Source organism: Grampus griseus, assembly GCF_964374135.1.
Source record: "Grampus griseus genome assembly, chromosome: 14".
NCBI lineage: Eukaryota > Metazoa > Chordata > Mammalia > Artiodactyla > Delphinidae > Grampus > Grampus griseus.
In genome coordinates, this window is record NC_139008.1 from 21,452,050 (window position 1) to 21,475,300 (window position 23,251).

Genomic DNA, 23,251 nt, shown 5'->3' on the forward strand with positions numbered 1-23,251 from the left:
CTCACACCCTGCCTCCCACCTCCTGCTCCACCCGAGGACAAGGCTGGCCCAGGGGCCGGATCACCATTATCATCATTAATGACAGCAGCGACTGTGTACTGTCAGCCTGCCGTGCGCCAGGCCCCGTGGATACAGAGAGAGGTAAACTCTGCCCTGCGTGGCACACAGGGGCTGTAAAAAAAGAACAGGTGCAACTGGGTGACCGAATGACTGAGTAACGAGCCCCACAGGTGTTGCTGGTGGTGGTCACGGGGCAGGGGCCGTGACAGCTATACAGCATCTTCTAGTCTCCTCTGTCACTGCCCTGCTCTCCGAAGTTCTGAGTGAGGGATATAGTCATGCCCCATACAAGCACTGACACTCACGGGTGTGACAGGGAGGGGAGACACCCCAGATGTTAGTCGTCACAGGGGATGGGTCTAATTCCTCCACTGAGAGGGGGGAATACAACCACAGAGTGGAGCCCTCCTCTACCCAGGCCCAGGGGCCTCTGTCCTGGGGAAGGGTTTGTGGCCCCAGAACTGTCTTTCTAGCCTCTGGGGCTGCTTCCAGCGACAAAGGCTGGGACGCTGCCTCAGGTCCCATTTGCTGGGTGTGCCCTTGGGCAAGGTCCTTATAACCTCACTGCACCTCAGTATCCACGTCTGTCGACTGAACCCCCATAACTCTCACAGCTGGCAGCGTCCTCACAGACCACTGGCATGCACGCTCCAAGAAGGCTTGGATCACTGTAGGGTGCGTGGCACCCTGGCACAAAGCAGGCCGTCAGTAAACAGCCGCTGAGTGAACGAAACCACTCAGGACTGTTCTGCAGCAGGGAGCCTAGGGCCAAGCACCCGGCTGACCCCCCCGGCACTGCCACATTTAATCCTCCTGGCGGTCCTGTGCAGCGGGGGCTACTGTTCCCATCATCCGGGGAGGGAAACTGAGGCTCAGAGAACATTTGCGAACTCTGATGGAGTCTCAGTGAATGGCTGGCCCTGGATCCAGGTCGCTGGGGACCCAAAGCGGGGTTGGGTGAACAGAATCTGTGGAAGATGGTCGGGGATCCCTCCGGGCGCGGGCGCGCTCCCCTCGATGGGGCGGCAGGAGCGGACCCCCAAGCTGAGAGTGGCCGCCTGGCAGCTCGGGGACGGGTCCTCCCTGCTGCCGCGTGCGCCCCCCGCCCCGCGTCCCTAGCCTCACGCCCTGGCTGCGCTCACCCAGCCCGGCTCCCGCGGCGCTACGCGATCCCGGCTGCAACCCCGCGTCAGTCAGTCTCCGCGCAGAGTCCGGCGCTACGGGGCTGCCCCCCTCCTCGGGGCGGGGCCGACCGGGGCTCCTGGCACCGCCCCGCGCCCGCCCCGCGCCAGTTTCCTGCGTCCCGGCTGCACCCACTACCCCCTCCGCCGCAACCGTCGTCTCTAAGGCGGGGACACGCACGCTCTCCCAGAGGGGAAACTGAGGCCGGTCGAAGGGTGAAATGGGCCACGATGCTAGTGGGGAAAGGGCGCGAAGGTCCTGCGTGCTGGTCCGGGTCCAGCCCGCATAGACGGCCTAGAACCCCAAGAAACGGTGTTTCTTTCTCCACCCACCTACCCATCCATGTCCCCTCCCACGTGGTCCCGTCTGTTCAGCCTGCCTCTTGCCTTCTTTCCTCCTGCCCTCCTCCCCTCCCTCCTTCCTCTCTTTCATCTATTCATTATCCCACCTATTCTTCCATCCATCTCTTTGTCTATTCATCCATCCTTCTACCAATTTTAAACTATGTTTTTATCCATTCATCCATTCATCTATTCACCCGTTATTCTGTGTTTCCACCTATCTATCCATCAAGCCTTCCATCCATCCAGTTCATTTCATATCTTTCTGTCCCGCCTTCCACCCATCTATCTACCCTTCCTTTCTTACATCCTTCCACCCACCTCTGGGTTAGCCATTCTCCAATGCCATCATTCCACATTTAATAGGGGATTCTTCAGTGCTGTCCTTTCCCTTGCACTGGGGACCCAGATGGATCGCACCATCCTGGAAAATTCATTTGCAAGTGCCAGTGGCAGAGGGCAGGCATATGCCCAACAGTGGGCACAGCTGCAGAGCACCAAGGGCTGGTTACTTCGGTTTGAAGAGGGCTACTGGAAAGGCTTCACCTAAATGAACCTCCTCTGTGGACATAGGTGGGTGCGGGGAAGAGAAAAACGTCAGCCAGCACATGCGATGTGCCAGGTGGTAAGGTATCTTGCTTAATCCTCACAACTCTGTTTTAGCCCAATTTTAGAGACAGTGAAGCAGGTTCAGAGAGATAAAAAGGGGCTCAGAGTGTAGTGGGAAAAGGCCGTGGGGTCAGCCCTGGGTTTAAATCTCGGCCCTGCCACTTCCTTGTTGCATGTCTTGGGCAGCTACAAGGCTTGGTTTCCTCATCCATTAACAGGAACTGGTGTGTACTTTACAGTTGTGATGTTGCAAGCCTTGTGGCTCACAAGGTACCATATGCAGAATGCTGAGTATTATGCCTGCCCAGTTGGTGCTCAACCAACGGTAGCTGTTATCATCGTTATATGAGAGGAGGTTGGGATTCAAACCCAGTACCTGTGATTTGCTGCTTTGCAAACCACGTCTCTGGTCTGTCCTTCCATTCACAAAGACCAGCCTCTTCCTCTCCCACCAGCAGGGCTGGTGAACTCTTGTTCCCCAGGCCCAAGAGTCATCTGGCTGGTGTCATCTAATTAGGAGAAGCATAGTTTACAACACAAGTGTTATAGCTGAATTGTGCCCCCTCAAGTTCATATGTTGAAGTCCTAAGCCCCAGTACCTCAGCATGCGACCTTAGCTGGGAATAGAGTCATTGCAGATGTAATTAAAGATAAGGTCATACTAGAGTAGAGCCCTAATCCAGTATGACTGGCATCCTTATAAAAAGGGGAAATTTGGACACAGACATGTGCACAAGGAGAGCATCACGGGAAGATTGGAGTTATGCTGCCAGAAGCAAGGAGCTGCTAGAAGCCAGGAGAGAGGCCTGGAACGGACCTTTCCCGGTGCCTTCAGACGGAGCATGGGCCTGTCTGTACCTTGATCTCGGACTTCCAGCCTCCAGAGCTGGAGACAATACACTTGTGTTATTTTGGCCACTCAGTCTGTGGTACTTTGTTATGACAGCTTGAGTGACGTACTGCAGCGACCACAGGCGTGGATAGAGATGATGCAGAGGGCAGCTGTCCAAGACAGTGACCAGACTGAGACCCACTGTGGAAGGGGCTGTGGTCACTGCTGTCTCCCTGGGCCAGTACAGAGCCTGGCCAAAGCCATGGCTTGTCAAGTCGCAGTAAACTGTGTTTTTAAACAATCTGATGAATTTTTACTTGTGTATATACCAGTGTAACCACCGCCAGATCAAGATATAGCCCCGTAGTGGCCCCAACACACAAGGTAATCACCCTTCTGACTTCTGTCACCAACAATAGTTTTGCCTATTCTTGAACCCATATAACTGGAATTATACTGTATGTGCTCTTTTGTGTCTGGTTTCTTCTGCCCAATATTCCTCATAAAATTGATGCAGCTTGTTGAATATAGCTGTAGTTCATTCTTTTAAATTGATGCGTAGTATTCCACTGCACAGATGTATCACAATTTATTTGTCCATTCTACCATTGATGGGCATTTAAGTAGCTTCCATTTTCTGACTCTTACGAATAAAGTTGCTGTAAACATTCCTGTGTATGTCTTTTGTCGAACGTGGGTGCTCATTCCTCTTGGAGTGGAATTGCTGGCAGAGAGAAGGCACACGTTCTACTTCGGTGAAAATTGGCAGACGGTTTTCCAGCGTGGAGGCACCAAGTTACACCGCTCCACCCTCCACTCCAGCAACGCGTGAGGGTTCCAGCTGCTGCCTATCGTCATATTGCCAGTCTTTATTTTTAGCCGCTCTGGTGGGTGTGTAGTGGTTCTCACTGTAGTTTTAATTAGCATTTCACTGATGGGTAAGGCTGTTGAGCGCCTATTTTCATACACCTCTTGTTCATTTATACCTGTCTGAGCCTTTGGTCCATTTTTAAAAATAGGATGTTTATCATTTTCTTATTGATTCGGAGTTCTTCGTATATCTAGATACGAGTCTTTTAATAAAGTTTTATCACACCAAAAATTTACACAGAGACACACACACACCAATGATCACATCCATTTAAAAGTAACTTTGATCCTATTAATTAAATAAAAGCAACTTTTCCTGTCTTAGAAATGACCCCAGCTGACATAACACATGACACAGTCATTTCATATGTACACAGTAGGGCTGGCCCAGCAGCTCCAGCCCGATTTTCACATGCTTGAGCTGAGCATTTGCTCTGGACTGGGCTCCAGAGCAGACTTCAGTTCAGTTCGGATGAGCAGGGGCGGTGGGTGGTGGTGAGGCTCACTTGTTTCTTCTTCCTCCAAGAGGGGCTGATGGTGAGTCTGCGTCGCACCTGTGGATCAGGGTGGTGGGGAAGCACAGAACAAGAGGACTGAGGCAGAAACAATCTTATCTGGCTGGTCTCCAGAGCTGGGCTCTCACAGCTAAACTTCATGCTCACTGTTTACTATGTGTCTGCCACGTGGCAGATTCTTGGGACCCAGAGATGGTTAGGACACCAGCCTCATCCTGAGGGAGCTCACGGTCAAGGAGAAGAGACAAGGGGGCAAGGAAGCATAATGTGGAGTGCTAAGTGTAGTTAAGTGTCACCTCTGTAAAGAGGGATGCGTGGTCAGGATGCTATGGGGGGAAGACTGGAATCTCCCAGCTCTTGATGGGTCCCAGGGGCATCTTCACAGTGGAGTTGATGCCACTTGCACCGTGTCTTCATGGACGAGAAGCAGTCACCAGGCAGAGGGTGGCAGAAGGATGTTCCAAGCAGGGGGCTCAGTGCAGGACTTCCAGCAAGTGACAATCTTGTGACTGGAGGGTAGGGTGTGTTGGGGACAATGCGGGAACATCGGGGTGGACCCAGGGATAGAGAGCTTTCCTCTCTCGGCTTCCAGGGAGTCCTGGTGCCTGGAATCATGCTGATCTGTGGGTTACAGCTTTCTAGGGCACCTTTCCCTCTGGGCCAACATTTGTTGAGTGGTTCTTTGTAGGATGGCCTTTCTATTTAAAGGAATCATTGTTTCTGATCCTTGCCCATAGTCACTGCTGTCCACAAAATAGAGCATGCTGCCTGGTCCTTGACGGGCGCTCAAAAGTTGATGAGTTCATCCCCTCCCCTTACCTGAGAACACTTTTCTAAAACGGAGCGACCTTCGGTTCTGTGTTGTTTTTCTTCTGGAGTTGGGACCTAGTGAACAGGAGATGAAGAAAGACGGACCCTCGATGCCCAAATTTCTGGGCCTGGCAGGGAGAAGCAGGGCAGGAGCTCTTGGAGCAAGGGTGTCATGACCGAGTGGGCACTGACCTGAGGGGGGCCCAGGGTCTGGGTGGGCTGGAGCCACGAAGCAGGTGGGAGGGGCTGCTTGAAGGGCACACCTGAAGGACTGGGCCTGCCAGAGGAAGCTTCTGGCCTTGGTGATCTCCTGGGCCAATCTCCTTAAATCATCTCCTTCAAATAGTGGCAGCATGGGGTCCTTGAAAAGGGGAAATGAGTATGAAATTAGATCCATTAAATGACTGGGTGGGACCTGAAAATCCAAAATCTCAGGAGAAAAGTTTTAGAGTGAACTCAAAGCAGCCTTCCTCCCAGTGCAGGAAATCTTGTGGGCCTCAGCTTGCATGTTTCCAGGGACAGGGAGCTCACCACCTGTCAAGGCAGTCATTCTGCAAAGAGGACACTTTGCAGTTAGACGTCTGAGAGTCAGTGTAGGAAGGGGATGGTGGAAACTAAAAGGGTCTAAGGACTTCACTGAAGTCAACACAGTTCTGCCCAGTAGAACAGAAGTAGTATATACACTTTATCTCACTGTTAATCAGTAAAACCTATCCAGCCCCTTCTCTATTTCTTCTAGTAAAACAGCTCCACATATATGCCTTTTTCTTATGTCAACTAATGAAATTCTAGAGCCTAGCCTTAAAAGTACAAGTTCTGGGGCTTCCCTGGTGGCGCAGTGGTTGAGAGTCCGCCTGCCGATGCAGGGGACGTGGGTTCATGCCCCGGTCCGGGAAGATCCCACATGCCGCGGAGCGGCTGGGCCCATGAGCCATGGCCGCTGAGCCTGCGCGTCCGGAGCCTGTGCTCCGCAACTGGAGAGGCCACAGCAGTGAGGGGCCCGCGTACCGCTAAAAGAAAAAAAACCTATGACTTTACTGTATTTATTTTTTAACAGATCATTTGAATATCTGCGCTTCAATGAATTTAAGGCGGGAAGACAGAAATATGCAGGAATTAAAGCACAGAACTTAGGAGCATGGGTGTCTGGGCTCTGGCTTTACCATTTACTCTGACTTTAGGTGTATTCCGAAACCTGGCTGAGCCTGTTCTTTCGTCTATTAAATGGGTATAATAATGGTTGGAAGGCTTAAAAGAGGTAATTTACATAATGCAACAAACCTGTAGCATGTAGGCAGTGCTCAGTGAATGTGAACTGTTCTACTATTAAATAATGCCCCTAACCCTGCTTCTTTCCCAACCTGGAGGGGAGGCAGCCTAAAAGGAGAGCAGCAGGGAAACACAACCTTTTTTAGTCAATACTTTGTTTTACAAGAGAAGCAGAGATCTTATCAATCAGGAGGAAAAAGCCACGCCTGTTGACATTTTGTTGAGCTATTTCAACAGAACTCACCCAGTAGCTCCACAACCTACCCTCTCTTTGATGAAGCCCCTGGTCAGCAGGCCCTGCATTTTTAAGAGCGAGTCCTCACCGACAGGGCAGTGATAGCGGCCCCCAGTAAGAGAGGCCAGATCTCTCAAGAAGTTAACCGCTGTCCTGCGGGGAGGAACAGAGGGCTGGGGCCAGGCCCACCGAGGTCTCTGTGAGCCCCCAGCCCCTGGGGAAGTCACATGAGTGGGGTAAGGGGTCTTGGACCTTGAGGTCTGTGCCACTGAGACTGTGTCAGCATCACCAAGCCACTCTCCCAGCTGGTATTTGGGTGGCAGTGGCTACTGCTGTGTGAAGTGGATTCACCGTATGAGGGTCACCCTCAAAGCACGGGGCCCCATTCCTTAACTGGACATCTATCCAGTGCCTACTATGTGTCTGGCCTGGCAGGGACACAGTGTGACCTTTACGGAGCTCACGGTTTAGACAGAGAGATTAACTATGAATGTTCTGAAGGAGCTGAATCTCTCCTGTCTAACACATGTTCTTCTATAACCATAGTGGGCTTCCCTGGTGGCGCAGTGGCTGAGAGTCCGCCTGCCGATGCAGGGGACACGGGTTCGTGCCCCGGTCCAGGAGGATCCCACGTGCCGCGGAGCGGCTGGGCCCGTGAGCCACGGCCGCTGGGCCTGTGTGAACGGAGCCTGTGCTCCGCAACGGGAGAGGACACAGCAGTGAGAGGCCCGTGTAACGCAAAAAAAACCCCAAAAAAACATAGCTACTTTAAACTTTTTCCCCCTAAATATTCACAAATGTGCCCCGAAGGAAGATGAAATGGGAGAACACAGCGTGTGACTGTGGGAATCGGTGCAAATCCATTTCCACGCTGGAGAAAGTCAGGATGCTGACGGGTGGGCAGGGGCACAGAGGGGCTCTCTCTGGTGCAATGCCTGCCCAGGGCCTCCTAACTGCTCACACACAGGACTTGGGCCCAGGAGAGCTCAGCGTATAACGTGAGTCCCTGGATTAGGTGAGGATGAGCCTTGCCCCTCAGACACGCGGCCATGGGGAAGGGATACAGCTCCTGACCGCCCACCTGTCTGAGCAGTTCAGGGAGACGGTGTGCACTTTCACGTCTCTCTTCTCCGTGAGTCTTTGCACTTCACTGAGGATAAGGCTGCAGCTTGTGTCTGGCTTCCCGTCCGTCAGGAGGTACAGTCCTTCCACATCAGGAAAACTGAAAGCTTTCTGAGAGAGCATGTAGGTTGTCTGGCTCAGAAGAGGGGCCAACCGGGACTCAGAAACCACTGGCCTGCTGTCCCCAAGTCTGGTTGGATCTCACCGACTTGTCATTAAGACTGAGAGCCTCCTCTTTCAGCCTTTGACAGACCAGGAAGCTGCTGAGGTTTAGGAGAAAGAGCTCAGCCCACTTCCTAGCTGGTTAACCCCAAGCAAGTCACTTAACCTCTCTGGGCCTCTGTGCCTTCATCTATAAAGTGAGAACAGCGAGAATCTCATCCTCACTGGGTTGCTGGGAAGATGAAATGATTTAACAGTAAATTCTAAAGTGCTCTTTGTAAACTGCAAAGCATGGCACAATGTCAGGATGGGGCGATGGTATTTCTGCTTTGCCACTGGGTCAGGCTTGGCGGTGGAACTTGCCAGCAATGCTTGCAAGACTGAGGTGCTCCCCTGAGCATGCAGGTTGGTCACCCACTTCACAGCCTCGTGACAGGCTGCGTCTGTGGTCCCCACCAGAGTGTCCTGCCACGGCTGTAGGCCCTCTGCAAAGCTGAGCAGGTTAAAACTGTGGAGAGCGGAGAAGAGGTGGGGGCCGGAGAGGAGGTGAAAGAGATTGGTTAGAACGCACCCGTCTATACTGACCTCAGGGTAAGTAACCTCCGTGAGGACTCACACCTATCCCTGAAGACCCTACAGCAAGCCCTGGGCCCCCTGTGGACCACCTGAGGATGAGAACATACACAGTGAAGATTCTGGGTGCAGACAGAAATAGATTTAAATCCCACTTCAGCCACTTACTGGTTATGCAATCTTGGGCAAATGATTTAACCTCTCTAAGCCCTTGTTTCCTTTGCTGAAGAATGGGGATAATAATAAGACCGTTGTGAAGACTGAATGACATCACGCATGTAAAGCGCTTGGCACAGGGAAAGTGCTCTATAAGTGTTGAGGAGGGAGTGACCTTGGCCAGGGGAACCTCAGGAGCCATCCCTTGGATCTCCTGACCCCCGCGCACCAGCACCCCTGCCTCTTACCTGTCACAGTGCTTCCGCAGCTGTTCCCAGATCAGCAGAGCGAGCTCTGTCTTCACCTGCTGCAGGTAGGGGCCCATGGATCCCGACGTGTCCAGCAGGATGCACACTTTGCTCTCCAAAATGGCACCAAAGAGTCGGCGGCTTCCTGCTCGGAGGCGGGTGGAGGCAGAGGCAGGGGAGGAGTGAGGGTGGCTCTCCTCACTGCAGCTATAAAATCCAAGGTCTTGCCACACCCGTTGCCTGAGTGATCACGGATCAGATGTGAACCCACTGGGAGATGGCCTCTGTGGTGTTGCTAGAGGGGTCATTGTCCAAGGGCAGAGCTGGTGCGTGGACTGGGCTTTCGGAGGTCGAGGTTTCTGCTATGGCTTTGCCTCGGATGACTTGCCCAAATGATTATAACTTCCCTGGGCTTGAGTTTCCTCACCCCTAAAGTTAGTGATTGGGTTAAGCGGTGTCACAGTATTGTTTGGGGCTGGAAATGATGTTACAGAGCATGGAGTCTGTAGATTGGCTGACAGAAATCAGGTGAGTGTGCACTGTGTGCCCGGCACTGAGCAAAGTGCAGTGGAGATGAGAGAGTGTCCCTGCCCTCACGGAGCTGCCAGTGAGGCAGGGAAGACGGATGTTATACCAACAGCTACCACTCTGCTGAGGGTTATGACACAAAGTTAAGGAGTACCTACTTGGGAGAATCTGAATTTGATGGATGTGGGGTGGGGAGCAGACAAGCTATGGCTGAAGGATGAGAGGGGGTGTGTGCGGGGAGAACAGACTGTGAAAGGCTCTGAGTGGGAGAGAGGAGCATGTCATGCTTGAGGGACAGAGAGAAAGCTGGAGAGGTTGTTAAAGGATTTGGGATTTATCCCAAGGGGAAACAGAGAGGGCCAGTGACTTGCCCAAGGTCACACAGCCTGGCAGCGAAGCCGAGATTCACATCCAGGTCCTCTGATCCACACTTGAAGGCAACCGCTAACCCCAGCCCTTCTGGTGCCCCAAGGCTAAACGGAGGTAACACGGGGGACGCCAAAGAGAAGAAGATGGCATGTCCAGCATTCCCGAATCACACCTCAGACCTCACTGGAGGCAGGAGTAGAAAAAATGGAAAACTGCTGCAAAAAGGGTCCACTGGTCTCCAGGAAAAGGTAGCCTGAGCTGGCTGGACCCACTGCCCAGGAATCTTCCAGGACTCATCTGGGCTGTTCTCTGGCAATGCTCATGGCAACATGAGGACATGAGGGGAGCCATCCTGAGGTGTGTGGGACGTTCCGCGGGGACAGCCAGCCAGCTGGTCGACGGGCCTCCCACCACAGAAGGCCAGCTGATCCATCTTGGGAACCAGACAGCGGAAACACCCTGCAAGCCACCGAGCCCCGCCGTTATCGCCTCCCTAACTCTGCTTTTTTTGTCCGTCTCCATCATCACTTCCCTTCCCAGCTATCCTAATCTTTCCCCTGGATTCCTACTAGGTTCCCCTGATTGCACTCCGTCCCCTCAGCAATTTATACTGCACGCAGCAACCAGAGGGATTGTTGCCGATGCTAACTTCATCACTTTCCCCTTATTTAAAATCTTTTAGTGGCTTCCCATTGCTCTTAGGATAAAGTCTGGGCCATGGCCTCATCTCCCTGGAGTGGTGGCACCCTTTAATCTCAGCCACCCTGCTTCCTTCAGTCTTTGTACTCAGCCTCCTCCCCCGCTGAGCACCTCAGTCATGCCCTGAGAGTCTTCCCTCTCTTTCCTCAGGTGACATCTAGTCATTCTTCAGATCTCAGCTCAAATGTCACCTCCTCGGGGAAGCCCTCCGTGATCTCTCTGTGCAGGCCCCCTGTCCCTCTCTCACTGCACCATGCCTGTCTCCTCCTTACACCTGTCACCCTGCTCTTTGGGTAACAACTGTCTCCCCTAGACCATGAGCTCAGGGAACCTGTGAAGTGTTTCCCCTACCACCTCCCCAGCACGGAGTGGGAGAACAACACTTATTCGTTGAATAATGAATGAGTGGCTCAGCGCAGCATCCCCTGGGTACGTTCGGAGGCGTTAGATGGTGTTGAGTGTGTAGCTGTATGTGAGGTGGGGGCGCGACTCATACCACACAAGAAGCGGCTGCACGGCTGCCCTTCACACGCTCCCCGGCGGGAAGTGTGCGTTGGGAATACGCACACGACCTCGTCGCCCCGCCTCAGCCTCTGACCTGACAGCTGCACCCGAGCTTGCCGCCCGCTCCAGAGGCTTTGGAAAGCAGCAGTCAGCCCAAGGACTGTTTATACCAGGTTCTACTGCAGAGGACTGGACTTAATGAATTTGGGCAGGCACCTGAGTGGCCCACCCTGGGATCCTTCCTCTATCGTCCCAGGAACCCTCCAGGCCCCAAAGCCTGAACTGAGCCTCCGGTTCAGTCCTAGCTGTCTGCCCGGCCTTTTGGACTGGATGCTTCAGACCATCTCCTAATGCCCAGCCCAGCCTCCTCTGGGATGTGAGCCTGGCTCTCAGCCAGCCCTGCCATTCACCTCTCCCAGAGGGGCCTTGGTGCTCTCTGTAAAGAAGAACAGGGGCATCTTCCCTGTCCGGAGCCCCTCCCATCTCTACCTTCATGGACTGGTTCTGTGGGGCCCAATCAATACTAAATTGAGGCTCCTGAAGGGCAGCAGCCCTTCAGTCACACCCAGGAGGCGAGGTGTGGGAGACGAGCCGGCAGAGTGGCCTGACCAGGCCTGGGTCTCCCTGCTGCTCTGGCTCGTGCTCCACCACCCTGTCATCCAGCACCTTGCCTGACCTCTGAACCCAGAAGTCATGTTGCCCCTGGGTGACAGTCTGTGAGTGCCTAGCCTGGGAAGGACTGACCCTGGGGTCCCTGGGGTTGCCCTCCCGCTGCCCATCACGCTCGTCCGCCCTCCAGGATAGCAGGCAGGCTCACCAGACAGCAGCCACTGCAGCCTTTGGACATAGCGCCGCGTCACCTTCTCCAGGTGTGTGATGTACGCTTCGATTTCCCTGGGTGTACACTGACTGTGTCTCACCATCCCCTGGATTACGGCAAGCAAAGGGAAATTCCAACCCCGTCAGCTATTTCTTCACCTCCCCATTACCCCCGAAAATAGTTTAGTCTACCGTGGTTCACAATTTTCAAAACATTGTGAAGCATGCACAGTTCTCGGAAGGTGTGTGGGAATTGGGGTGACGATTTCTGTGGCACATGCGGTCACTGTAATAAGAAAAAGACATAGTATCTCTAAATTTTAAATAGAAAACCCTTAATGGTAGGATGGGAGGTCGATGCATTTCAAACTAAGAGACGACCTCCGATGGAGGAGGGGGGCGGCATGATTAAACTCCCATAACATTTTTCTGGTGGCTCGTTTTAGCTTTATAGCTGACAATGTCATACCAGAGGGCAAGGAGAGAAAATGGGGTCTCTGTTTTAAAAGCACGATTCGATTTTCATTTTCTACTAAATGTACCTGTTCCAGTGTCAAAGCAATAAAAAAAATGACCTCAAAACGAGAAAATAGAGAACCCCCTCACCTCCTGCCATAACCGCTGTTCCCAGCCATCCTGATGGGACCATCGTCAGTGTCAGGGTACAGAGCTCTTATTAGTGAGGATTCCAGCCACTGCCCTGCATTCTCGGCAGTTGTTTCTAATTCCCCCTCCATTGAGCCCCTCTAACCCTACAGCATGGTCTCAAGCACTCTGAGGGGCTGACTTTTCTTCCAACAGGATTCTGCATCTCCTATTCCTTGAGCGCAGTCCCCCTGTGGGGGGTGGGGTTCTTAGAAGCAGGAATTGAAGCCAGGGGCATACATTCATGGGGAGTTTTCCCCAACACACTCAGCCATTTGTGCCTGAGAAGAGACAGGAGCTGGGAGAAAAAAAACCAACACCAATCTTGACTTACGTTGATCTCTATGCTGGGGAAGATACTGCAGTATTTGGCTGATGCCGACGTCTGTGTTGACTTTTGATGAGTGCATTTGGGACCGAGGTATCTGGAGATCTCCATCTTCAGTTTTTTTAGTCCATAATTTGCTACCCACTTTAGAATAAAGGAAAGAACTATTATCTTGGGTAATTCAGGCTTAATGGAATGACTGACTCATCTGTTAAAACCTCATGTTTGAAATCTGTCTTGTATTTGAAATGTGGGGTTCCCAGGTCCTCACTGAGCCTTCATCACATTCAGATTCCTGCCCCTGTGCTGGGGAGAGATGCACAAGAAATACGGGGAACAGGGAACAAAATTTATTGAGCACTTACTACTCCCTAGTCTGGTGGATACTGTTGCCTCCCCAGTTTCCATTTCAACCCTCTCCCATGAAACTTGAATGGGATTGTTCTAAAGTTTAGACTCTAAACCAATGAGGATAGTCTCAGGCTCCTTGTCACAATGAGAGATACAAGAATGGCTCGGTTTAAAGCAATCAGAGCATGGCATCCAGGGTCAGAACGAAGCTCAGACTTTTATTGACCGGTTGTGGGAAGAAAAGATGATCTATCTTCTGGATCTGCACAAGAAGGGGGATTTCTGCTGCTTGCGTCCGAAAGGATCTGACGCCACTAAGTACTTTACACAAAATATACTTCAATTAATCAGCAATCCTATTAGGTACAATTGTTTTCATTTTATAAAGGAAGACATTGAGACTGAATGACTTGCCCAAGGTCACCCAGCTAGGAAGTGGCAGACCCAGGTTCCCACGTAGCTCTATTGAATCCTTATCCTGACACTTTAAACAGTCATTCTAAGCAGGTTTGGCCTCAATTCCAAGTATACCCACCCTCTCAGAAATAATGGTTGGTGGAAGGAATTATTGCGTGGGGGCATGTGCTGGTGCAGACAGCATAATACCTCTAGGCTGGAGCAGACTGCATCCTTTCTGGGCAACTCAATAGAAAAGCTAGTCCTCCTTAGGGCTCTTCCTTGAGGGTACTTCCTGTACACGAAGCCTGGGAGAAACAGAGCAGGGTTACTTTGTGCAATTCTCTTACCCTAGCCTCCCTTTTCCATGTCAATTTCTCTGTCAATCAAGTCAGCTGTAACATTCCTTAGGTGCAATTTGCTGAGAGGTAGGAGGGAGGCTATTGTGCTGATCTGGGGAAGCATGCTGGGATCTTCCTTCTCTACATGTCAATGGGTTGCTACTGGGACCTGTGCCATCAATCCGACTGACCTGGGAGGCTCATCTCCACTCCCTTCCCATCAGTCTGAGGACACTGCCCCTCATGCGCAGAGCAGGAGCGCCGCGCCCAGGGACCTGGGGAGACGCCGGCATCAATTCTTCCCACTCTCCTGCCTGTGTCAAGACTTTGCAAGCTCACTTCCCTGGGCTGGGAGATGTGAGTGGTTTGAGGATAGGCCCGCTTGGGGTGCACTGCTGCCCATGTCCCGGGACTGCGGGAGATTTCTCCTTTCCCTGGGGCCTGATCACCTTCCAGGTCCCACGGGGAAAGGGGGCTGTCCAGACATCTGTGCAGCCCCGACTTACCCACATTATTCCCTGTCTCTGTATAGAACAGCGAGAGAGAGGTCTCTGCGTCCCTTGATTTGGTCTTCCTCCTCCGATCTGCAGTCCCTTCTTTCACTGGCTGGGCTGTAGCTAGAGGACATTTGGCCTGTCGGCTGGAGCAGCCTTGAGGGTTTATCTGGTGAAGCTGTGCAGCTTGGCTTAGAGACTAGTCAACTTCAGCTATGCTCTGCCCTTGAAATGGGGCTCCCAGGTGGATCTGAGGTCCTTTGGGTCCTCTGGCCTCCCCTGGATCAGTAAAGCCAGAGCTGCTGATATATACCAGGCTTGGTGCGAAGTGCTTCCCGTAGCCTGTCTTGTTTTATCCTCATAGTACCCCAGCTTGCAGATGAGGTAAGTGGGACTCAGAGTCAGTAAGAAGCAGAGTAAAGATTCCATCCAGGTCTTGCTGACTCCAGAACTCTGCTCTGAGCCGCTCTGCTGTGTGTCTGACATTAGAAGACACATGGTCTTAGGTTCTATGAGCTGAGTACTTTCATAAAAATACTGGTGCCCTGTCATGACCGGCTGACACTGGACATTCTCCTTAGCCCCTCTGAGCCTGAATTTCTTCATCAGTGAAATGGAGGAACTAATAGATTCCCTGCCATACAGGACGGATTGTTATAAGCTTTAAATGGGACAATCTTAGCAGAAGGGCTGGCACACGATCGCTGATCACTTTAGTTACTGTCATCACGAATCCATGCCTGAGCCGTGCTTGTCCACCCCTCCACCCCCGGGGCCGTGCCTTACCTGGGGGGACGCCCGCTTTGCCACTGAGTGGACTCCACAGCAGAGCTTTCAAGCGGGGACTCTTCTCTCTGTCAGGGTCATCTTTAATGCTCTAGAAAACAGCAGTCTTTTCCATCAGAGGTCTGTTCTCTGTGGGGGGCAGTACCCCAGTCATCCCAGCCTCAATCTGTCAAGTAGGAACCTTTGCATGGCGAGGCCTCAGGAAGTAGACTTCTCACACGCTCGCCCCATCTCCTGTTGCACATTCGGAGAGGACTCTGGGGTTTGAGGTGAAAAGGGTGTGTGTGTGTGTGTGTGTGTGTGTGTGTGTGAGTGAGAGTGTGTGTGAGTGTGCATGCGTGTGTGTGACTAAGTGTGTGTGTGTGTGAGACAGCGTGTGTGCATGTGCATGTGTGAGTGTGCGTTGTGAAAGTGGGTGTGCGTTGTGTGTATGTGTGCATGAGTGTGAGAGTGTGCGCGTGTGTGTGCGTGTGTGTATATGTGTGAGTGTGTGCATGGGTGTGCGTTATGTGTGTGTGCACATGCGTGTGTGAGAGTGCGTGCGCGTGTGCATGTGCATGTATATGTGAGTGTGTGTGTGGGAGTGTGACAGCGTGCATCTGTGTGTGAGAGAGTGTGCGTGCATGTGTGTGCGCATGTGTGTGCGTGTGTGTGTGAGTGTGAGTGTGTGTGTTATGACAGAGGGCCTGCTAGGACAACTGTGGGGATTTGCCTGAACTTTCTTCACCAGTTACCTGCCCCTCTTCCTACTGGACTGGGATTTCTGGGCCTCCAGCATGACAAGCAACCACTCAGGTAACTTCCATGCCCTATTGGGCACCTCGGTTTTAAGGAAGGGGTTCCTTCATTACCGGGTACAACCGGAACGTGGTGATGGTTAAACAAAGTCACCCAGGGCCTGGACCAGCAGAGGAGACCTCTGGGTGGCGGCTGTGAAAAATGCCCAGAGCTGCCATCCCAGAGAGCCACCCGCCAGCAACCCAGTTTCCCACACCTGCATTTCAGGAGGCCTGTCAGAGGCCCTGGAGCAGCCCAAGCCCCCTCGTAACCAAGCCAGTTTGGGAACCACTGAAGGCCCAAGCCGGACTCCGAGACCGCGGGGTTTCACCTCAGAATCTGGGAAGACGGGAAGGCGCGATGTCTCTGGGCTGGCGCCCAAACCCTGGTGGAGTTCTGTACACGAGGGCAGTGCCCATGGGAACAGAACCGCTCAGAAGTGCTGACTGCAGGAAGGGAGTTAGCTGCACACGGTTTGGGTGGATTTCTTCATTCTGAAAGTGTGCTGTGTTCACAAGGGCCTGTCAGCTGGTGAAATGCTGAAGCGCTCACAGATCTCACTGCCCTTCTGCTCACAAGTGCTGTGGAGTCTGGGGTGTCCCCCCAGACACACCTCTAGAGGCCCCTTCTGAGTGCCGAGGTGGGTATTTTATGTGGGACAGATTTGACAGGCTGTGAACGGGGATCAGCCCCGGGCAGGCCCAGGTCCACCCTCAGGCTCCTATCAGGCCCCCAAAAGCCTCGGGCAGCAGCAGAAAGGACCCATTAGACGCCCCAAGCCCCTAATTCCTTTGCCCCGAGAGACCCTCCCAGACAAGCCCTCTTGCCTTACAACCAGCACGTGTAACGGAGGGTGCCGAGTCCACGGAGCCCTTGGAACCACAAAGCTGGGGCAGCCAGGCAGAGCCAAAGGTGGGGTGGAGGGGTGGCCAGAGCTGAGAGGCAGGCCCCCCGGGGGTCCCTTCCCCCTGGAGGCCAGGACACTGACCACTGAGGACCCTGCTCCCACCTCTGCTGGCCCTGGGGTCTGGGGGCCTGGCCCAGGCCACTTCAAGATCTAGGAAAGACCAGGAGACAAGGCAGAAACAGAATCCCCTGTGTGTTATTAGGGAGGGGAGTCAAACCGTTCTGGCCACAGAGCATGCTCTGGGCTTGGAGGGACAGAACTTCCCGGGCTGACGTCTCAGCTTGAGCGTCTTCGGCTTGTCTCTCAGGAGGGCTGCACTTTCCTGTTGTTTTCCGGACTGGTTCTTCAGAGACGACACGAGCAAGGCACACTGCAGGGGGACTGGGAGCGTCAGCAGCACCCAAGCCAGCGTGTCTCCACGCAGGGCACTGGCGCCCACGCGCACGCGCGCACACACACACACACACCAGGGGGCGCTGGGGCCACTGGGGCCCCTGTACTCCTCTTTCTGTCCCTAGAGTGCTGCCTGGGGCCAAGAGCACTGTGGATCAGGCCTATTAATAATAAGTACCATGGGGCTTCCCTGGTGGCGCAGTGGTTGGGAGTCTGCCTGCCAATTCAGGGGACACGGGTTCGAGCCCTGGTCCGGGAAGATCCCACATGCCGTGGAGCAACTGGGCCCGCGGACCACAACTGCTGAGCCCGTGGGCCACAACTGCTGAGGCCCACGTGCCTGAAGCCCATGCTCTGCAACAAGAGAAGCCACCGCAATGAGAAGCCCGCGCACCGCAACGGAGAGTAGACCCCCGCTCGCTGCAACTAGAGAAAGCCCGCGTGCAGCAGCGAAGACCCAATGCAGCCAAAATAATAATAATAATAAGTACCATGTATGGAGGGCCTGGGATGCATCAGGCACTGGGCTAGTTACTGCCTGGGGGTCTCAAACCTCCTTGCCAACAAGACATGCAACTACACTGGCAGGGCAAGGGCTATCCTATCCCCATTTTACAGGTAAGGAAACCAAAGCTTATGAATTTAAAGGACTTGTCCAAGGCCATACTGTGAGTAAGTAGAGGATCTTCCATTCAATCCCAGGTAGGTCTTGTTTCAAAGCCAGTGTTCTCTCCATATGTGGACCCAGCAGCCACATGTGGTGGTCAGCTCACCATGTGCCCAGGGCCGACCCTGGATGCTAGCAGAATAGTGGTGTGATACTTCGTTCCTTTGCCTATATATTTCTCAACTGCCTGCAAGCTTCTTCAATAACTATTCTCAATCAAGGCACTAGAAGACACCACTCAAATGTAACTAACATCATAAGAAGGGTGGGTTAAACCATTAGTGCCCATTAACACCTTGTGAGTGAGTTTATCAGATGAGGGAGCAGGACTAATGTGCACCTGAGAAGCAGTTGAATAAAGCAGCAAAGAGGGACCCTTTCTGGGAGGACAGCTCAGGCACGTCTAGGGGAGCTGCAGGTTTGCCAATCTATGGCCCTGCCCTCCCAAGAGCTCACCATGTAGTTGGGGAGACGGGCAGTCCTGACAATGGTCGTATTTGAAATGTGAGTCACGTCCACCTACGTGTTCTCTGTGCATCCTCATGGCTTGAGCTGCCCCACACCTCTATGTCCAGGCCTCATCTTTATCCACCTGCCTGAAGGATGCCCCCACTTGTTACCTCACAGGCCCCGCAAACTCACCTTTGTTCTAGGCCCACCCTCCCTGAATCCCCACCTGTTTTCTCTCTCTGGGTCCTGTCTACCAGGTCCCGCCGCAAGGAACTTGGGAGTCATCCTGGGATTTCTTCTTCTTCCTCACCCCATTCACTCAATCAGCCACAAGTTTGGTCAATTCTTCCTTAAAGACATGTTCTCACATTTGTTCCCTTATTTCCATTCTCATTGCTCGTGATCTGGTCCCGCTCTCATCTCACCTTGAACTGCTCAACTCCCTCTCTGAGGAGGTAACATTTTAGTGAAACTTGAATCGTAAGGAGCAATCCATGGATGACCTGGGAGGGGAACAGTTGGTGAAGGAAGTGGCAGGTACAAAGGCCTTGAGTTTAGGAATGAGACTGATGTGTTCAAGAACGTACGGGCCAGAATGTAGAGCACGCGGACCTGAAACCAGTGACTTACAGGACACTCACATTTCATTGGAAGCCTTTGGGGTCTGTGGATCAGCACAAAGGTGGAAAGCTGATGTGGGATGAGTCGTGTCCCCCAAAAAGGCATGTTGAAGTTCCCCTGTACCCAGAAACATGACCTTACTTGGAAACAGGGCCTTTGTAGATGTAATTAAGATGTAAGTTAATGAGGTTGTAGTGGGAGGGTGGGCCCTTAATCCAATACAACTGGTGTCCTTATAAGAGGAGAAGAGACACAGACACACACACAGAGGGAGGAGAGCCATGTGGAGATGGAAGCAGAGATTGGGGTTCTGCTGCCACAAGCCAAGGACAGGCAAGGATTGCTGTTGCCAAGGACTCCCTCCTTGACCAAACTTTAGTCATGTTCCTCTGAGCCCTCTTCTTGACTGGGCTTTGACTTTGGCCTGCTGAACCCAGTTTTAGCAAAGAATCCTGTTGAACCTATTTAGCAAGAATCCCCCTACCCTCGATATCTAGTCAACTTCATCTTAGTAATTTTCCATCCACTGACCCTCTCACTCTGCTCACTGGCTATAAATGCCCAGCTATCTTTGCTGTATAATCGGAGTTGAGTTCAATCTCTCTCCCCTATTGCAGTCGTCTTGAATAATGTCTTCCTTGCCTTTTTTTTTTTTTCTGCAGTATGCCGGCCCCTCACTGCTGTGGCCTCTCCCGTGGCAGAGCACAGGCTCCGGACGCACAGGCTCAGCGGCCATGGCTCACGGGCCTAGCCGCTCTGCGGCATGTGGGATCTTCCCGGACCAGGACTCGAACCCGTGTCCCCTGCATCGGCAGGTGGACTCTCAACCACTGCGCCACCAGGGAAGCCCTTCCTTGCCATTTTTAACAAGCGTCCAGGGCAATTTCATTTCTTTAACAGCCACCATCACCAGAAGCTAGGAAGAGGTAAAGAGGGATTCTACCCAGAGCCTTCAGTGGGGACATGGCCCTCTTGATACCTTGATTTCAGACTCTAGCCTCTGGGACTGTGAGGGAATAAATGTCTGTTGTTTTAAGCCACCCAGTTTGTGGTACTTCATATGGCAGCCCCAGGACCCTAACACAGAAGCCAGCGCAGTCATTTGCCCCACACCTAAGGCATACCTTTTGGGAGTAGTTGAGAGCCTTTTCCATCTCAGACGTGATGGCACTGATATCATCGCTTTCGTAAATACCTGGAAACAAAGCAAACAAAGTCATGATCGATCGTGGGGAAGGGATGGAGATCCTGGCAAGTGTCCACATCTGTAAACACGTGGGCCATGTGGAGGTGACCTCAGCCTAAGGGGCAGGGTGGGGTCTTAATGGGCTTAGCTGACTAGCCACCCCCCCATACTTTCTGGTGGTAAAGGGGATGGATGGGTATAGTGAGGATACCAAGAGCGGGGCTGGCCTTGGGACCCAGCACCCTGGCACCCAGCCAAGAGCTCTCACCCACAGGAAGCGTAGGTCAGGGGAAAGGTCCTGCTCCTCCAGTGAATAAAAAGATCCACCTTGGGGTTAATTAAAGTAGCTAATGTCTGTAGTGAATAATGTCTGTAGTAATATCTCAACTATGACTCATTTGAGAGGGACTAGAGTATAATGACTAACAAGACAGACTCTGGGTTCAAATCCTGGTTCTACTACTTACTACATCTATGCTTTGGGTTCTGTGTCTCAGCTTCCCTATCTGTAAAATGGGGATAATAGTAATAACACACTTCATAGGGTTATTGTGAGGAACGAATCACAACATATGTAAAACACTTAAAACCGTGTCTGGCATATAATAGCTAGTCTATAAATGTGTGCTATTATTAATAATAATCAACAATAATAACTTAAATGTATATGCCTAGCACTTTTCATGAGTTCCACCCCTGGCTATGCCACTAATTTTGTAACCACAGGCACCTCATGTTCTTGGGAATCATTTCTTCATCCATAAATCAGAGAGGTCAGAATGCACTAGCATGTCCCAAGCTTCAGTCCCTCCTGAATCACGTCACAATTTTGCCTTGTCTGCACATCATCTAAACCATAATTTACTTAACATATACTTTTAATCAATTCACTTTCATTTACTTAAAAGTACACACATATACAAAATTGAGATATAATTGACATATAACATTATATTACTTTCAGGTGTACAACATAATGATTTGATATTTGTGTATATTGTGAAATGATCACCATAAAAGTCTGGTTAACATCCTTTAAAAGCATATTTTAAAGAGAAAATTTATGTCACTGCTGACAATGAATGCTAGCATTTTTTAAATGAAATATTAAAACAATCATATAATCATTTAGGGGAGGGAAAAAAATTTTCCTCTACCCTCCTAGATTCTCCAGCTGGGGCCTTGGAAACCCAACTGACAAAAGACAGATTAACAAGAGAAAAATAGAGTTTATTAATGCATGTGGTGTGCATACATGGGGGAGAAACTCAGCGATGAGTTACTCAGAGGAACTGGTTGGAACTTGGGGCTTCTGTAGCATCTTAACGAAGAACAATAGAAATGACAAGACAAAGGAAATGGGGTTTGGCTTTGAGGGCCGGCAAACTGTGGGAAGGTAAATATTTGGGGGGAACTAATGGAAGACAAGGGTTTTTTAGGTGAGGGCTGTTACGTAGATTCCTCTTGGTGCTGTGAAGAGCCCAGAGCTGCCAACCAGAGCTTAAGAGTCTAAGATTCACCCTTCTCCTCCTGGCACAGAAGCAGGACATAGAAATTTATGTCCTGCTTTTAGGCAAATGGGGGAAGGGGAAGCAGAGAGGTTTTGTGGCATCTGCTGTTCCTTAATTGTCTTCAGCTCAAAATAATCCTTATGCCAAAGTGGCACATATTGAGGTGGCATATTCTGATCTCCTACAGCTATGGCCAAAAATTGTTGCTTTGTGTTCCGTGTACAACTATCTTGCCAACCACCTGCTGCGAACATATCACCTTTTGAGAAACGCTAAACTAAGGGACCTTTAGGGCCCCTTCCAGTCCCGACATTCTAAAATATATATATATATATATATATATATATATATATATATAATTTTTTTTTTTTTTCTGGTATGCGGGCCTCTCACTGTTGTGGCCTCTCCCATTGCAGAGCACAGGCTCCAGACGCACAGGCTCAGCGGCCATGGCTCACGGGCCCAGCCACTCCGTGGCATGTGGGATCCTCCCGGACCGGGGCACGAACCCGTGTCCCCTGCATCGGCAGGTGGACGCTCAACCACTGCGCCACCAGGGAAGCCCTAAAATATTTTTAAGTGTTTTACTTTTTTTCTTTTTCACTTTAAAACAATTATGGGAAGATATACATAACATAAAATGTACCATTGTAACCATTTTTAAGCGTACAGTTCAGCAACATTAAGTATATTTACACTTCCTTGCAGCCATCGCCACCATCCATCTCCAGAACAGTAATTTTACATTTGCAAATGTGATTTTCACATACCACTTTCCTGGAATATGTCTATAGCATAGGGAGCTATATTGGCACTGAGACAACTGTCTGGAAAGAAAGATGTGGAGAGTTCAGCCAACTCTTACGCACCTGTGTCTCCAAACCAGTGGAAGCGGCCCCCAGCAGCCCGGGTGAACTCCCGGTAGGCGGCGGCCGTGTCACTGCGGCTGGCATAGCAGGCAGGGGGCGTGGTGTCCATCTGTGACTCGCCCACGTAGAAGAGACACACGTTCAGCTGTAAGTCACAGCCCACACGGGCCTCGGCCACGTAGGCGCTGAGCATGGCCTGTGCGGAGACAGGGAGGAGGGGCCCACAGCTGAGGGCTCTCCAAGCCGCTGATCTCGGGTTAATTCAGCCTAATTGCTTTCTTGAGGACCTACTGTGTACCTGGTCTAGTAAGTATGTGGCACTGAGGATGGAAAGGTGAAAGAGCCTGGGTCACCATTTCTCTTACTATCTTAATAGGGCCTGGCCGGGGATCTGGGCGTGAGATCCTAGACCAGTATCCTCGACGTCCCGTGGAAGCTTGTTAGAGATGCAGACTCTCAGGCCCCTTCGGAACCAGGTCTAACAACATCTGCATTTGAACAACATCTCCAGGTGATCCTTTGGCATGATAAAGTCCAGACTGGAAAAATCATGCTGGAGAAACCAGTTGCTAGGCGTCCACCTAGCGGAAGATGTGGGGTCGCAAAGGATAAGGGATGCCCAGGAC

At 51.8% G+C, this 23,251-nt stretch overlaps 1 protein-coding gene across 1 annotated transcript in view; it reads right to left on the reverse strand.

Moving 5' to 3' along the window:
- Nucleotides 1-5,242: 5,242 nt before the first annotated feature.
- Nucleotides 5,243-23,251, reverse strand: part of VWA3A (von Willebrand factor A domain containing 3A) — a gene marked incomplete at its 3' end in the record, with an annotated part of 44,437 nt that continues 26,428 nt past the window's right edge. The window contains exons 19-32 of the mRNA XM_082671038.1: nucleotides 22,626-22,821; nucleotides 20,184-20,254; nucleotides 17,146-17,298; nucleotides 15,245-15,335; nucleotides 14,471-14,581; nucleotides 13,834-13,931; nucleotides 12,883-13,020; nucleotides 11,902-12,010; nucleotides 8,985-9,129; nucleotides 8,371-8,515; nucleotides 7,805-7,956; nucleotides 6,753-6,876; nucleotides 5,483-5,580; nucleotides 5,243-5,294 (exon numbers count right to left, since the gene is read on the reverse strand). Coding sequence (XP_082527164.1) covers nucleotides 5,243-5,294; nucleotides 5,483-5,580; nucleotides 6,753-6,876; nucleotides 7,805-7,956; nucleotides 8,371-8,515; nucleotides 8,985-9,129; nucleotides 11,902-12,010; nucleotides 12,883-13,020; nucleotides 13,834-13,931; nucleotides 14,471-14,581; nucleotides 15,245-15,335; nucleotides 17,146-17,298; nucleotides 20,184-20,254; nucleotides 22,626-22,821 — 1,683 coding nt within the window. The remainder of the gene's footprint in view (nucleotides 5,295-5,482; nucleotides 5,581-6,752; nucleotides 6,877-7,804; nucleotides 7,957-8,370; nucleotides 8,516-8,984; nucleotides 9,130-11,901; nucleotides 12,011-12,882; nucleotides 13,021-13,833; nucleotides 13,932-14,470; nucleotides 14,582-15,244; nucleotides 15,336-17,145; nucleotides 17,299-20,183; nucleotides 20,255-22,625; nucleotides 22,822-23,251) is intronic.